General features: G+C 44.6%; 1 protein-coding gene across 9 annotated transcripts in view; it reads right to left on the reverse strand.

The window, feature by feature from the left end:
- Window positions 1-16898, reverse strand: part of zbtb4 (zinc finger and BTB domain containing 4) — a 29379-nt gene that overhangs the window by 9754 nt on the left and 2727 nt on the right. Inside the window, exons 2-7 of one of the 9 annotated variants that reach the window (XM_037111722.1) lie at window positions 16770-16827; window positions 16422-16585; window positions 9597-9730; window positions 7723-7957; window positions 5012-5143; window positions 3462-3577 (exon numbers count right to left, since the gene is read on the reverse strand). In XM_037111722.1, coding sequence (XP_036967617.1) covers window positions 3462-3577; window positions 5012-5143; window positions 7723-7728 — 254 coding nt within the window. In that variant the 5' untranslated portion in view covers window positions 7729-7957; window positions 9597-9730; window positions 16422-16585; window positions 16770-16827. Of the gene's footprint in view, window positions 1-2658; window positions 2790-3461; window positions 3578-4863; window positions 4988-5011; window positions 5144-7722; window positions 7958-9596; window positions 9731-16421; window positions 16603-16769; window positions 16828-16898 lie in introns of those variants that run through there. The other 8 variants (XM_037111721.1, XM_037111724.1, XM_037111723.1 and 5 more) reach the window with 8 other exon arrangements.

The raw sequence follows: 16898 nt of genomic DNA on the forward strand, positions 1-16898 counted from the left end.
AGGAACAGTCAGACACGCTGCACCGTCAGACAGACAGGAGCCCAGGCAAACACTAACACACACAAAAACAACAAGCACATAGGCAAACATATAATCACACATGTACACTCGCACAAGCAAACATGCATGTGGACACAGCACTGTACATATGCTCATACTCAGGCATAAACAAAGTAGCTCAACACGGACAGGCCCACTTGTAAATGACATTCAAAACCAAAAGGTGAGAGCGACTGAAGGCTGAGAATGAGGATACAGGTGGAGTGAGGTACAGGCAACGAAAGGAAAACACAAGAGCGTATTGATGACGTACTTAGAGCAAGCAGTGACACATGCTTTCTGTTGTTAGGGGACAACAAACAGGCTCGTGCCTTTTCAAGATATCTGAAAACACGATGCACAATACCGTCTCGCCAGGCTTGCCATATTTTGCTGCTCTGTATTGAAACAGGCCGTCATTGTCACTCACATTTGCTGAGCGATAGATGTTGTGCAGGAAATCCCTTATGGCAAGCTGCTACAAGTGGGCGGACACACTGAGAGACAGCGCTAAGGCTAAAAATTTCACCATCTCATCTGATGCCTGCGCGGCGGACAGGAAAATGCGTATGACGCCCCCTCGCTCTTTTCTTTATCTCCCTGTGACGCACGCAGCCGCTGCACAAGCACAGCCTGCACGACGCGCTGTCTGACTGTGACAGGCAGCTTTTAACACGCTTTAAATGTGCCGAAGTTACTCATACACACCGAAATGTGTGCACAAATTGTACAGGACATGCAGAAAAACACTTTTTTCTTATTCGTGTAGATGAGTGGACGCACAGAGCAACACACAGGCATCCTTTTGTACGACTTACTGGCACACAAACAAACATGATCATGAATGTGAACAGGGACCCTAAAGCAGAATCAAAACAAAAAGCAACAGTGTTCCCACACCTCTCTGCAACAGGATGTTCTGAGCAAACAAACATGTTCGTCAGCCTATGAAGTGTTTCGTCAATTTACGCTTGTTGCGCTACAAAACTGGATTGCACGAACGGGCTCTCAGCGGATGCCGGACAAACGACTGAGCAGACTCACGTAAAACATAAAGCAAATAATGCCAAGCAACTAATGCCAAACGCACTGGCCCTCATACAGCGACAGACACAGTCACTTCACTGACAGGAAGAGGGAACAGAGGCACACTTGTAGTCGCACACCGATTTAATTTGTGTTCCAAATCAAATGACCAATGTGAGGCAAAAATAAACACTGTTGTTTTTTTAATCCTGAGAATCTGGTTATCTAATGTTAAATAATTAGAAATAGCACAAACTCGCAAACCTCTGCTCTGTCTAACTTTTAAAACTCATTCATTTATAACAAACTGTTTGGCTCATTAATCCTAACATACTGTCCGCTTGAATTTTGCAACCCATTCATAACAGCCTAACTTTTACTATTTGACTCTGAGACACTTTGCCACAAGTCTCTGAGAAACACGGATGACTTTATGACCTTGGAAACCATTAGTAATCCACTGAATTTAAACAGTCAACTAGGAACATTACTGCTAAAGTGGACTTGCATAACATAAGGCAGGACGGCAGAAGAGTTTGGCTGGTACGCCGGCACAAGGCCTTGAACCAGCCGTTGAGCAATCTGTTTATTCCACGCTGAAACTTGTGCTGACAGACAAATAAGCATTAGGATCCGACGCTTGTTTGTTTTGTTTTCTGTTTTGCCGTCTTCCCTCTGAAAAGGAAATTCTACAAAAATCTAACCACAAGTATTGGGATATTTATGCACTTCAAAGAGAAAGTGCATGCAAACTGAAATGTGTATGGCTGTTTTAACCTATTTGGTAGAATAAACTGTGGCTATAATTGAGGATTTAAAGTCTGATCATGGCAAATTACATTTTTAATACTGTTTTAATGCCGCTTAATATACTTTCACATTTTATATGGATGTATACAGCTAACATTTGTACCAAAGCCTCATTAAAATGTTTTTAATAGACCATGGCTAAAATAAAGCCATCTCGTTTGCAGCACACTCTACTTAAAGGATAATTCTGGTTGATGACAACTTATTTTAGAGACTTTAAGTTAAAGAGTTTGGAGCTTTAAGCGACAGGAGTTTAAACAATGTTTCAGACAGAGGGGGAATTCCTTATTTAAGTCCCTTTCTAGCAGTAACCCAAAATAAAATTATGAACCTAAAAACAGGTATTTTTACAGGTCTTGGAGAGTACTACAATAAATGTGAAAAAGTAGAATAAAGCATTTTGTGGCTCCAGATGAGGCTACATGTAATAAATTACCTCTTGTGATGTCACTCAGAGTCGAAGTTGCATGTGTCATCGTCAGGTTTTATAAAGAAAGAAAAATATGAGGAATAAAAGGGATCATATCTTTAATCCTGCTGTTTTGATTTTGATCTTTTTTAAAAAAAAATTTATTCTAAACTATCCATAACACGTCCAACAGTGTTATGGAAGTGCAGCGTTTGACCAAAACTTGGTGCCCACATTACCAACTAGGCAATTTGTCAGATTACATGCAGCTTCCTCTGGAGCCACAAAACATTTTAAACTGCTTTTTCACATATGCAGTTTTACTCTTCAAGACCTCTAAACCCATTTTAATGTGTGAAATTGGTAGTGTTAACCTTTGAGCACTGCAGGTCAAAGTGGAGCCAGGAAGTTGATCTGTATTTAGCATATTTCCTCTTCTCACTTCTATTTTCGCGGGTTGGTGAGGCCAGTGTTGTTACGACTAACAGGAATGGGAGCCAAAATGCTGAAAAACAAGAAATAAGTAAGAAACCAGAATCATCCTTTAACTGTGTCTGTAGCAGTCATGTGCTGACGTCTTTGGCCATGTGTGCATGTATGTGCGTGTGTGTGAGGGGTAAAGGGGAGTGCCTGCGAGGCAGAATGTGGGGGGCCTCGGTGTTCCAGCCGGCGAGCCAGCGGCGAGGAGCATGTGGGAAGAGGAAGGTGTCGGTTGGGCTTTCTCCCCAGCGAGGGGCAGCCAGAGGGGCCCGGCTATCAGAGCAGCAGTTGGTCTGTAAAGAGAAGGGTGTATGTGTGCGAATATGAGGGTGTGTGTGTGTGTGTGTGTGTGTGTGTGTGTGTGTGGGGGGGGGGGGGGGGGCGATGGTGGGGGGGGGGCATCGTTAGCAAAAGCAGCTACTGAACTCTCTACAACCCCCCGGCCAAGAGAGCATGGTGGAGCCAGCCAGATGGGATAGAGGGAGAGAAGGAGGGAGGAGGTGAGGGAAGCTGGTATGGGTCGGGGAGTGGTTGAGTGGAGGTGGTTGTGGTAGTGTGAGCGGGGGAGCTGGGGGTAACTTCAAACATGTCTCTCCTATGTTCACATTTGATGGTTTCCTTGTCTTTCAGATCCCCCTCAGCATGACTGACTGCATGCCCCCTCAACTCCCCCCTCCCTACGTGTAAACTGTCGTACCGTGGTGTTTTCGCATGCCGCTCCACGCACCAGCGAACCTGCCCATGTCCTGAACGCCACACTCTCCATGCTCTGTTAGCTCTCAGCCCAGCACGTAATTCCCATAATTCTGCTCCCTGCGACAGAATCATGGGAGGCATTAGGAAACGGTGAGGCCGAAAAAAAAAAGTACCCCTGGAGAGCAGTAACACTACACCGCTGACCTTTTTGAGGTAATTTCCCCAAAATCATTTTCAATTTCACACATAGTCCCTGTTGAAGGGGGCGTGAAAGCCCCTGTTGGAGTTCTCAGTCTCAAACAACCAAGCAACATCTTAGTATTAGCATGCTGAGACATTTTATGACAGTCACTATATACTGCATGTTGGGTTAGAGAAGGTGCTGCACTAGTTTCCTGAATTTGTCCACATCCTTTATGTTTGTGGCATTTAAAAAAAACAGAGTCAACCAGATTTGGTTTTGCACTCTGCAAAACTTGCATGGTAGCGCCTTAATGCCTGGGCAGAAAAAAAAATGACCCAAATACAAATACAGCAGGCGTTTTTTGTGTCTCAGAAAAAATAAATGACCAAAATAAAAAGGCTGCCATCACTGTGACAACATCATCTATGCGACACCACAGAGTAGCGCGAAGCCACACTTCCTATTACCTGACCTATGACCCCTACCCCTGATGCGGTGTAGCTCATATATTCCATACATTGAATGCAGGGGGGGGCTTGACTTGGCGTCCGTGAAAAGCAGGAATGTGGAGTAGTTGGCAGCAGATGCTCTGTTGTTTTGGAAAAGAAAAGTAAGGCTTCAGGCAGCCACAACGGGGCTGGTGACATCAATATGCCCTCTGCTGCTCTACGAGAGACAACCTCCAGCACAACAACAGGCTGGTAAAATGGAGGACAAAACTGGGCGGCCCAAAACCGAAATAAGAGACAGAACCAGTCGCTGGAGCGAGAGATGTTTACTGTCGCCTGCATATAAGTTTTTCCCTCAAAACACTTCTTCTTAGTAGTAAGTTGATGGGCAAGGGCTGGCAGACCGGCCCACCATGTTAGGACCCAAACAACAAAAGCTCACATCTGCTCTGACGTGTGCTGGATGCCCTCCCCCCCCACCGTCTGCGGTGAATCACAGCGACGCGAGAGGCTTCGATAAATTAAAAGTTTCATCACAATCTCAAAACGAGTCATCGCTCTTGAAAAAGAACTGCGTGGTGCGCCAGCAACAGAGGGGAGGATGAGGGAGACAGGGCCTGTTACTGGCACACACACACACACACAGGCAGACCCAGCACAGACACACACACATAAATACGCTCCCACTAGCACACACACACACACACACTGCATAAATGCGCACACCCACCAACACTCACGCCCCAACACACGCACAGTAAAATAAAAACCTTTTCCTCCTCTTCACGCGCGGAGCGGTTGCCGCCGCAGCAGCGGAGTGAAGCAGAAAAACAAGCAGGAAAACAACAGAATTCAGCCTCTCTTCCTCTTATTCTCTCTGGCTGTCTCTCAGGAAGGCAAGCATACAAGAGAACGTACCTCGGAAAACCTCCTGCTGCATCTCTGCTGCGATGTGTTCTCTCCCCTCACACTCCCTCTCTCCCTCTCCCTCTCTCTCTCTCTCTCTCTCTCTCTCTCTCTCTCTCCCCCTCGGTCTGTGTATGCGCACGTCTGAGTGTGTGTGTGAGAGAGAGAGAGAGAGAGAGAGAGAGAGAGAGAGAGAGAGAGAGAGAGAGGGAAAGAGAGAGGGTGAGCGCAGGGAGAGGCGGTGCACACACACACACACACACACACACACACACACACACACACACACAAGCAGCAGTGTGTGAAGACAGAGGGCAGGAGCGATTCTCACACTCGAACTTGCTTGCTCTCTCTCACTCACTCCCCCTTTTCTTGCTCTCTCTCCTCTCTCACTCCAGTTTCTGACACACGATTCTTGGTGTTTTTGCTCTTTTTTTCCAGCAAGTGAATCCCCCCCCTGCATGTACCCCCCACTCCAAATCCCCCCCCCCACTGAATCCAATCTTCTTTTTATTTGGAAGTGTTGTTCCCTCACTCCCTCTCTCTCTCCACACACACACACACACGCTTGTACGCACGCACGCACGCATGCACACGCACACACACACACACACACACACACACACACACACACACACACACACACACACACACTACTTTATATACACAAAGCCCAGCGATAGCGAGAGGGAGGGAGAGGCAGAGGGAGACAGAGTGGGAGAGCAAGCAAGCAAGAGGACGCCATTTAAGCAGTTTGTTACGAGCACTGCAAGTCCCCAAAATGGCTGAAAACAAACAGGAACCACGCCAACTCTAAAAACCTGGGCACAAGGACGGACGGACAGAGACACACAGACAGGGAGTGAGAGGAGAGTGAGCGAGGGAGATGGCGAGGGAGTGAGACAGAGAGAGGACAAACTGGCGGTAGTCAAATGGCGGATGGGAGCACTCTGTGAAACAAGTGAAGTTGAGGGAAAAATGGAGGCATTAAAGGGGCACTCCAATGATTTAACACAACACTCTGATAAAATTCAGGGACTTACGAGAGACGGATTAAAAAAAGAATTGTCAAAATCGATGCAGCACAGGCCGAGATATCTTGACCTGAAGTTCGTAGTGTGGATAGGGCATCATAAATGCTGGATTTGATATTTCCCATGATGCAACTTGATAGCAACTTTCAATTAGAATCTCTCTGCTCACGTCTGTCTCACTTCACTTTCTCAGTTTTTCTGGTCTCGAGGGGCTTTCAGATCGAAAGTAGCAAACAACACGACGTGCTACATTGGTGGAGGCATTGTGTGTCGCACATTGTGTGTAGCATGTCACTCCCACCAATGTAGCATGTTGTGTTGGATCTAATTTTCTCTGACCCTATTCATGAAACAAACAAATATGACCACTAATGGCAGGTAGTCACTGCTAAATGCTAACCCTAGTCACAAAAGTCTGGTATGGTTTCACTTAGTTGGGGTTGGGGGAAGGTCATGGTTTGGGTCACTCTTCTTTTGTGGGTCTGGAGTTACCATCGAGTGTGATAAGTCCATGCGTTTGAAGGCCAAAACACTGCAGAGTGATAAATGGTAGTATTAAAAAGGATTTCTACAGCTTATCAGTGTTGCATTTGCAGAGTAAACAGTTATCTGCCATATTTGCACATTGCCCAACACGCCATGCTGTTGATGATTCCTTTGGTTTGCAGGAAAGCCCGGGCCATTTTCACAAAAGTGACTTCCGAATGGAGCTGGCATCAGATTACACAAACGGGTGTTGCTTTCATATTGAGTCCTACATGGTTCTCACATGCTAATGCACGCAGTTTATGACAGTTGAAATACGTCAGAAGTAAAAAAGGGAGGAAATGATGTATTCTTGGAAATCACAACGCGCCCAAGGATCAAGTTTTTTTTGTTTGTTGTCTGCGTCCTCTACCACTGTACAAACATCTCAACCCTGAAAAGCCAGCCAGAGTGGGATCTAATTTTCTCTGAATTCAGAAAGCTCCCTCCAGACAATATGTTTTCATAGGCTGAGTAGTACTCCTCATGACGGGTAAACTGATCTTCACGTGAAATACCAGTGGGGTGCCCCTTTAAAAGCGAAAAAGGGAGTAAAGGTGGACATACAGGGACAGAAACTGGGGCATGGGCGCTCTTCGATCATCCGCGCCCTCAGCTAAAAGGGTTCAAGTGCTATCAGCGACAATGCCAATCATGCCAATTAACTGCTTTTAGGTCAGTGTGTATATCTGTGACTGACACATGCGGCTTAACTGAAACTACTGGTGACGCGCCTCAGAACAACTAAAAATCCCCCGCGCCACAGTCAAGGCCTGCAGCTGGAAATCACTTCTGATTCATCCGTATCCATGCAAAATGCCTCGCAGCAACGACTCTCTTCGTTCTGCTCGCTCTCGGCCACGCACGTCATGGTCAGTGGAAATTCCACATATCTCTGTTCGCCCTCCGCCGATCATGAGCCACTCGGTTGCCTTAGATCAGGATTCTATCAGCTGGAACAGGAGGGCAGAAAAATGAGAGGAGGGGTGGAAGAATGTTCCAGGACACCATCATACTTCCCACTGTCCTTTTGAGTGGAACTGCTACCCCCCTGACTCCCCCCCCGGTACCCACCAACTGAACCTTGACGCCAACAACCCGCCCTCCTCCCACTCTTCCCCTGCCCTTTCCCTCTCTCCCCTCTCTTTCATCACTCTCTCTCACCCTCATTGTACGCTGCCACACTTGTCTCCATGGGAACCGCTCTGGGATTGGGTGTTGTTCCTGTGACCTCTCCGGCTCTTCAAGTTAGACGAACTTTTTTTTTTTTTTCCTCCTCCCCGCGCGTCCTCTCAACTCATGCACGTTTTCAAAGCATGCAGGGTGTGTGCAAACGCGACACATGACAGCAGTCGTGAGTGGCTCCAGGACAGGACAATTAAAACTAGAAGTAACGTGTCTGCGTGAGAAGACAGAGCAAAATAAAGAGAGGGTTGTGTGTGAAGCAGACTGCCCGTTGGCAAAGACAATAGTGTGTGTGTGTGCGTGCGCGCGTATTTCAGGAGTGTGGCCGCTCGGTACACACATGTGTGCTGGCATTGTCCCGTGGCTGCAGCCAGCCACAAACTCTGTATTCAGAGGCACCCCCGTCGTCCAGCCGTCCCTTTTCATGGATGTTTGGCCAAACGTGATCATGGCTTTTCATGCTGCGCTGCCAAGCGACACACACATCTGAATACACAAAGATGGAGGAGCTAAGGAGGCCATCTTGGTGGAAAATTTAAACCATTAGCTCACCAAGACTTTCAATATTTAACCAAAGAGTTTCTCCAAAAAGAGAGGAAAAAAAAAACTGAAAGTGAGTCTTAATATCAGTGTTGAATTCAGTCTGCCGAGGACTTCTCTGACTGAAGTGCATTTATTTTTATATAAATATAGGACGTGGTCCAAAACATTTTTTTTTTTTTTTTTAAACAGCACTACTGATTGTTTTAAAAAGAAAACAAGACTTCCTCTCCACCCTGCAGAGTGTTTGCTCGCTGGCAGCACTGTAGGATGTTTTCAGAAGTGGGTCCTTACATTGAGTGTGTGTGAGGACACATATGCACACACGATGGGGGTAAAGTAAAACACATTTCTGCTGACTGTGAAGGGCGGTTGACAACGTTAATGTGCTGTAGCAAAGCGCCCGTAAAAAAGAGGAGGAGAAGAGCCGATGTGAACAGCACAGACGTCAACAATCTTTCGCACATGTTTTATGAGGGAGCAGATTCATTCAACATGTCTGTTCTGCCTTAAAACAGCTATAATTGATTTTTTGGGCCATGTTGGGGCAGCAGAAACAAGATGAGAATGACTTATTGAAATATACATAATATTGATTATAGCCGCTTTAAAGGTGCATTCTAGTAGTAGTTTGGGGTAAGACGTTTTGATCAGAAGAGAAAGACCTTCACTGACTTGACTGATTTTCATGCCTTAACAAACTCTCTTCGCTTTCAACACAATTTCATACTGTTTTATTTTGTACATATTTGGCGGACCCTGCCATTTTCTAGCCTCAAACAGTGTTCTGGGACCTTATTTTCCTCTGAGAACAGCTTGGTTTATTTTTTAGTTAGGGAAAAGTTAAATATTTCTGAGTTTGTATTATTACCCCATTAATAATGTGAATATTAAAATTTGAATTTCTTCCCCAAAACTTCCCGACAGCGACCTATTAAATGCGGTTCCTGTAAGAAAGCCGAGTGAGTCACTCATCTTGTGTTCAATAATGAAGGGAAAGTTCGGGTCCTGTCAGTTCCCAAAATGCAGAGTCATGTCTGCAGTATGTTTTGGTCAATTCAATACAAGCTTTTTGTTTACAGTGCACATCAAGCATCAAATCCTCAGCTTGGCTTCGTTTGGTAGGTTGTTATATTAGAAAGACACAGTATAAGACAAAAGTCAAATGATCAGGAACCGTGCATGAGTAAACTGTATTTGCTCCCTCTTAAATTCAGACTGAATTCCTCCTGATACATGTGTGTGAATACATCCTGAGGCGCGCTCAAGGGTTAGTAAACATCCTCAGTGATCTCAAAGAAGGGATGACTAACCTGCTCTCCAGCTGACTTGGGCTGAGATCAAAGTGGGAAGCCGAGCGACGTTCGAGGGGTTCAAATGTCGGTGATTTCTTAAAGAGGAAGCAGCGGCTTTACAGGGAGGACGCAGCAAATCCTGCTTCTGTGGCCTGTACGCAGACATGTGAGGCAAGGAGGTAGAATGAAACCACAGCACATAAATCTTCTGCAAGTACATGTAGAGATAAGCATGTCAAATGTTTACATTTGCTGTCACACGTGCACATAGATGAGAGGGCGATTAAGCCCACAGCATTGTCTTACAGACACAGGGGCAGTGCAGTGAGTAACTTGATGAATCCTTCCTTCACACGGGGAAAGATGAGCATGCTGGAGCATGTCCTTAGCTAACACTTCTCTACTGTTTACCAAAACAAATGTCAAGGCAGCGATCCAACAATACGGAACAGAAAATCCACACAAAGCTCCCATATGAAGAACCTTCAAGTGACATTTCAAGCAAATCGCTCCTCCTCACATTGCTGACAGCTATGACAGAATGCCGCTTTAAATACTAATAAACAATTTAAAATTATACATACAATGAGGTGGCACAAATTCATAGAAAACAAAAAGGAGGGTATATACACAATCGAATGCCCCACTCACCAAAGAGGCTGAATGTCAAAGCTCTACTGAAAACCTTTGGCGCCTTTCAAGTTCACATTTCCCAATTCACAGTTCACATTCTGGAGCACGGAGTTCTTCTGCTTTCACACATGCTAGAGCAGAGATTTTGTTTTCACAAGACCAGCAAAAATAAAAACCGATATCCCCTAATATATATCTGTTGAGCGATGTAAAATTCATCTTACGTAACCACTTGTCTATCTTGTCTGACTATGCAGCCTTGAAGGTCAGATGACATGCTTTTCTATGTTCCCCTCCCGGGTCCCTGTGCTGCTGTGCTATCCCGCTGTGTATTGTCATGTGCCAGATATATGTCAAACGTGCATTTTTGTGTGTTTTTCTAGGAAAATCCAAACTTTTACTTCTCCATTAAAGTGTCAAAATCTTTTCCTGACATTCAACGGAGTGTGGAAAACACATCCAATGAAATGTTATGTTGTATTCATTATATATGTGGAAACACAGAAAGTCACAATGTCAGAGCTGCAGCAGAGTTAACGCCTTCAAGCCAGAGGTCAGGGCAACAATGCCATCCTTTTTTTTCGTTTTTACAGCTAGAGAGATTTTTCTTTCTCAAATACGACATTAAAGCAACATTATGCAACTTTTTAACCTCAGAATGACGGCTTCATTTTGATGGTACAGTGTCTTGTAAGAGGGTGAATGGTGTCTCTGTCTCAGCCACTCCGCCGCCCCATAACTGGTTTCTGCTCTATGTAAGAGAAAACTCTATGAGTTTTGTTTGGAGTTAGCACCTACATTACATCTGACATATTGTCACAGACCTGGGATTTGTATTTACCACAGCAGTGTTGCACTCAGAAACAATGTGGGGCACAAAATCGCACACAATGCCCATTTCTACATAGTGTTGCTTTAAGGTACGAAAACTGCGCTGTGCATCTCATAATCACTGCATATATGTTGGCCTGGTCAATATGACTTTAAGATAATATGGGGGTATTTTTAAGGCTATATTAAGGTACATGATACACGTCTTCATATTTTGGAAACTCCTGCAAGCACTTCATAAAAGCTCCGTACCAAATGTAGATGCCACAATATTTTTCTACCTCATACCTCAACATCAACATGCGACAACATTGTAGGGAAGACTACTGGTACATCCGCAGCAAAATTAACACAATTACATTTTTGATGAGCAATCATCAGTAATTCTACATTTTGGATTTTGATCCAATTAATGTGATGGGAGCGCAGTGAAAATCAAAATACAGTTAAATTAGGTAATGTTTATTTTCCCATATTTACCAAAATCTTGTGAATTACTGCACAACCTTGCCTAAAGTACTAAATTATTAAAGAAGGAAGAAATTCACCTTCTGATTGAACTAGTCAAGACCTGTAGGTTAATGCAACAAGGGACGAGGGGGCGCAAATACACTGCTTCAGATTCAAGATACAATAAGCAACATTTCTCTGTTAAAATGTCTAAAAACATCCTTTCTATGTTTTGTATATATAGTTATTCGTGGTATCTTGTTGCTATTACGTCCAGGAGAGAGTCAGTGTGAGGAAGGAAGTCGGTGAAAGCAACTAAACATAACGTGAATAAAACTTTAAAACATTACCGATGAACGCGGAAGACCATCAATGATGGAAGACAACAACTCCCGTGGTCTCACGCTACTTGTGTCTTTTGTTTTAACTGAGACCCAGTGCAGCGCAAATTACATGCAGAGCAGTTAAGGGGTCCCAAGTGTATGTAAAATGATGAGAACCACTGTCACAAACAAAAACCGCTGTGCATTATAGAGAGATCGACACATAATGTTCCTGTGATCCCCTGAAAACGGAAGACTGGAATCTCTCACTACGTCCTCGATGACCTTTTATATGAAGCGCTGCAGCTTCACAAGAGCTACGTCGCCCCACGAGCTGAGCGCTGCAGCTGACAAATTGTTGAGGCACTTTTAGCTATTTAAAGTTACATCAAGGCAGAAACTTAAAAAGCCTAGACTGGCTGAAACTTTTTTCTTTTTTTTTTCAGTTTCAGTAGAAGGGTTAGCGAGTTCAACACTGCACCACCCCTTGCCTGCAAGACAACGCCGAAGGACTGAAACACAGACGTCACATCCAGACTATCCTGAGCAGATGTCGACAACCTGCATGCTGCAAAGATCAGAATGTGTCTACATACATGATGAAAGCACAGGAAGGACTCACAGTTAGGTTGACAAGTGATGTTGGACAGTTATATAGTTATATACTTGTCTAATATAACCCAATGGGCGGATCCATCGGAGTATCAAATGACAGAACTGGAGTTTCATCACCCAAAGCCTGACGGGCCTGCTTTAGATCCATGCAACAGACGCGCAGAGTTATAACAAGCAGGTTTGTGCGAGCAGCGAAACACTGCTGAGTCACACAAACTGTCTATGGGTGCACGCAGGAGATAAAAAGCTAAAAAAGGAAATTAGATGGGTGTAGGCCACACAAGAGAGTTACAGTTGGCATGAAATTCAAAATCAGACTGATAAACCGCTGGCGAAATACGGTTGTGTAACAGGAGAGAAAAAGCAAAGGAGAAGAGGAAGAGAGGGTTCGGAGTGCGGACGTTGCCAAAGGAGACTGGAAAGGATAGGTGGAAAATCATCTGGGAGGGGTGCCTGATACGGTGTGGAGGAGGGAGGTGGCGGGGCGGACGGCTGGTTTTTCCACTGCCAGAGCGAGGGGACGGCTAAATCAAATTAATTAGCTCCTTCATCTCCAGGCAGCTACTCAGGCATGCTGTACTGGCGAAGAGAGGCAGTCAGAGGGAAGGAGGGGTGGCTGTAGGCACAAGAGAATGGGAGAACGCGAGATAGGACATGGTGGTGGGGTGAAAAGCCTGCTGCGTATGTGCGCCATTCAGGAGAATGGGCAGCGGAGGGGAGGGGTGCATAATTCTCTGATAAGCGTGAGGGTTGTTTTGCTGGAGCCTCTGTTCAGCCATGAGGAGGAGGAGGAGGAGGAGGAGGAGGAGGAGGAGGAAGTGGCTGCATGTTGGCTGACGCTGTGTGCTGCTGCGCTTCGGGGCGATGGTACTTCCTGTCTCTAGACAGCCTGTATTTTGAGGGCACTGTAAACAACCCTGCTTTTTTGCACGCCTCTTTAAATAGCACGCAGACACTTCAATCGCAACCTCCCGGAAAGACGCTGAGCTCAAAAAATCTTGCGAAGAGACAGAAAAAGAAAGGTACAAAGGGTTCTTTTGAGCAGTGACAACATAAGGTAAACCTAGCCTGTGATCAAAAGTGAAATAATACATCAGGAATAGTTGCGTCGACATCAGGAGGGGACGAAAGAGGAGAGCCGCAAAAAGGAAAAAGAGGAGAAAGAAAGTGAGGCAGATGGTCAAGGGCAATGGCATCAGGCCAGGGGAAACAAAACAGCAGCGCAGCAGAGAAACTAAACACAAAAAAGTAAGAGAAAGAGGCAGGGAGTGGTAAGGCCAGGAGAGAGCCACTGCGAGCAGCATGTGGCCATCACTGAGGCTTCAAGTGCAGCAAGGGAAGGAAAACAAGAAAAGGCTGATAAATGTAAAGAAGGTTTGAGTGTAAGTAGGAGGTTCAGGTCTGTACGGGAGGAAAAGCAATCAATGGCGGACTGCACATAGTAATGCGGTAGGGCAAGATGATTCAAAATAAAATCCAAAACACGCTCCCCTACAAACTTGACAATGAGTGAGAGGAGAACAGTGGTGAAAAAATAGGGCGTAAAGCAAAGGGGAGCCTGGGAGTCTGTGCCAGAGGTCAAAACCTTGGGAGAAGAGAGCAGTGGACAGCTCGGTGCAGCAGTGTCGCCCGGGCCAGACTTGGCTGCACTGCGAGAACCCCAGATTAGCACTAAGCCGATTGCAACGCGAGGTGGGATCAAGAGCAATTAATTTAGCACCCAGATAGTTCCAGGAAGGCGCTGAATGAACCTTAACAAAACGCAGATCTCCTGCAAAACTCTGGTGTATCCTCTGTGTCAAACACAAGCTGACTTAACATTCCTACTCCCGTCTGTTCTCTACAAATGCGCCGACGACAAAGGATCCCGTATGAAAGAGAGCAGAATTTGGAAGGTCTGAAAGGGTGTGCGGATGATAAAAGGAAGGATAAAAGAAAGATGAAGACGCTTGGCAGGGGCTGACATGAGCCAAAACAAACACCCAGAGAACAGGACATTCTCTCGCAGACAGAAATGGGCCGGCCTGTTCCACAGGGCTCTCAGTGAGAGCATGCCTCCAACCCTGCGTCACCCATTTTTATTACAAAACAACATCCTGATGCATAACTTAAGGGGAAATACAGCCTCCAACTGATTATTTCTTGTTTGTATAATAACAGGCAACACGAACAGAACCGTCGTGACAAGCTTTTCTTGTCTAACGTTTGATGGTGCAAATTAAGTAGATCGCGACGGCATCACGTGCCTGGAGTCAGATTCACAAACTTTATCGAGTCCCACAAATCTCAATTTCTACAGTCTGCAGCAGCGATTTTCTTTTCTTTTTTTTTTTTCAAAGAACAGCATCCCATCTTCAGGACACGTTGCCCTGATTTTCACTTTTTTGATAAATGTATCCCGGCTCGACAACAGTGGCTGAACTGTTTTCTCGAAGACAAGTGTTTTCTTTTGGTGAATTAATCTTCAAGTTTAATGGCTCACCAGCTAAATACATCTAATGAGGATGCTGGGTTTTTTTGTTTTTTTTTAGAGTAACTATGGGGCATTTAGTGTTTAGGCTTCTTGATTGTAAATCAGATAATAAATAAATAAATAAATAAATAAATAAACAGTCTGCTCCTCCCACCCTGCTCTGCATCTGCTCCGTCTGTCTCTCCCTCCCTCCCTCCCTCCACATTCGCCTACATTATTGTGCTACAAAGCTCCCTCCTTTAACTCCCCACCAACCCCTGAAAACACACCATCAGGCTCTGACAACGCCAGACAAGAGCTCCCCCTAGATACATGAATCATCACCCCTTCCAGGAAATGAATGCATCTAGAAGGCAAATACATGCTGCTACATGTAACCTATACTGTATATCCTATATATGAGCGTTCTCAGCCGGAACAAAATGGTGTTATGCCGGCTTTAAAACTGCACTCCCTGTTAATGACCTATATCCATCCGACACATACAGATCATGCAGTATACGTCAAACCCACAAGCCGTTTCTCAGCAGGCCCCGATGTTATCACGGCATCTGCTAGGTTTGAATGAAGCACTTTTAAAGACCAGTTAGTCAGGCGCTTCAAAATATGACAAATCCCATCACTACATCAGACATTTTTATCGTTTCATGCATTTTTAGGCTTTTCAAACTTGTATAAAGATCAAGCTAAACTATATGTTAAAGATTTTATTTGTTTCTCAATTAAAATGTTCATGATCATTACCAGCAAAATGTGGGCTACTTAAAAGGGGTACTAAGTAGTTTTGGAGAAGAAATTCTAATTCAGAGTTTTAATATTTACAGTGTTACTGACGTAATAACACAAACTCAGAAATATTTATCTTTTCCGTGACTGAATAAACAAGCTGTTCTCAGGGGAAAATCAGGTCCCTGAGAGGCTGTTTGAAGCTAGAAAGATGGCAGGGTCCGCCACATATAAACAAAGTACAGCAGTATGAAATTCTGTTGTCCTTTAAGATCAGTTTGTTAATTTAGTCATGAAAACAAAAACTGTGTTTAGTTTGTTTAGGCATAGAAAAAAATTGAAGGGCTTATAGCAGATTGGACCTTAGAGTGCTTTTTTTTTTAAAACTACATATTATTGAGTGATTAACTGATTAAGTCACAAGGTTGAGCAACGTTTAGCCATTTCATTTTGTGTCATCTATAACAAAATCATATTCTGAGAATTTTAATTTCAAGATCTACACCCACAAAGTAGTAACTATAAATAATCGACATACATGAGAGCAGAAATACTGAAATATAATAGTTGTAAATATGTATATAGGCATAACATTTAAACTAAACTACACTACTATGTACATATTATGTACTTTGAACTAGATGAATATCGAGGCGTTTTTCCAGATTTTTCCCAGTTATATCAATTTCACAAGATGGTCAGATGGTCAGAAGAGATGAGCTAACTGCTTCTGATATTGACAGTGCTCTCATTACATCTTACAAATATTCAAAACATGTCAGGAATTCATACCGAGCTACAGCTGACACACCAGGCCTCCGTGCACTGGCCTCCTTGGGGCAGTAGAGGGCGCACTTCCGCCTGGCCTGCGGGACTCACTTCCGCATTGAAAATGTGGTTGTGCAATGTCCTCGCACCGCCGATCGATCTCCATATGAGCCAGAGGAGGGAGCCAGCTGGTCAATAATGAATCCTTTGTAGTCAATGGTATAGCATGGCACATGGTGAACAAAGTGATTTACTGTCACATTCCTCTATGCATTTTAAACCTAGCATGCGCATTTTTTTTTCTTTCAGTTTGTTAAAATTAAAAAACAGACCATGTTCAGAACAGAGCATGGTTTGACAACGTAAGGATACTGCAGATGTGGCATGTATCTCTGCTGCTGGGCTCCAGTGATGCCTTCCTCTGCTGGACCTGCCAAATAGAGATGGTGGCAAAAGGGGGCATGTTCATGCTGGTAGCAGCAAATTAACACCAATCACTCT

This window comes from Acanthopagrus latus, chromosome 10 (assembly GCF_904848185.1).
Source record: "Acanthopagrus latus isolate v.2019 chromosome 10, fAcaLat1.1, whole genome shotgun sequence".
NCBI classification, from domain to species: domain Eukaryota; kingdom Metazoa; phylum Chordata; class Actinopteri; order Spariformes; family Sparidae; genus Acanthopagrus; species Acanthopagrus latus.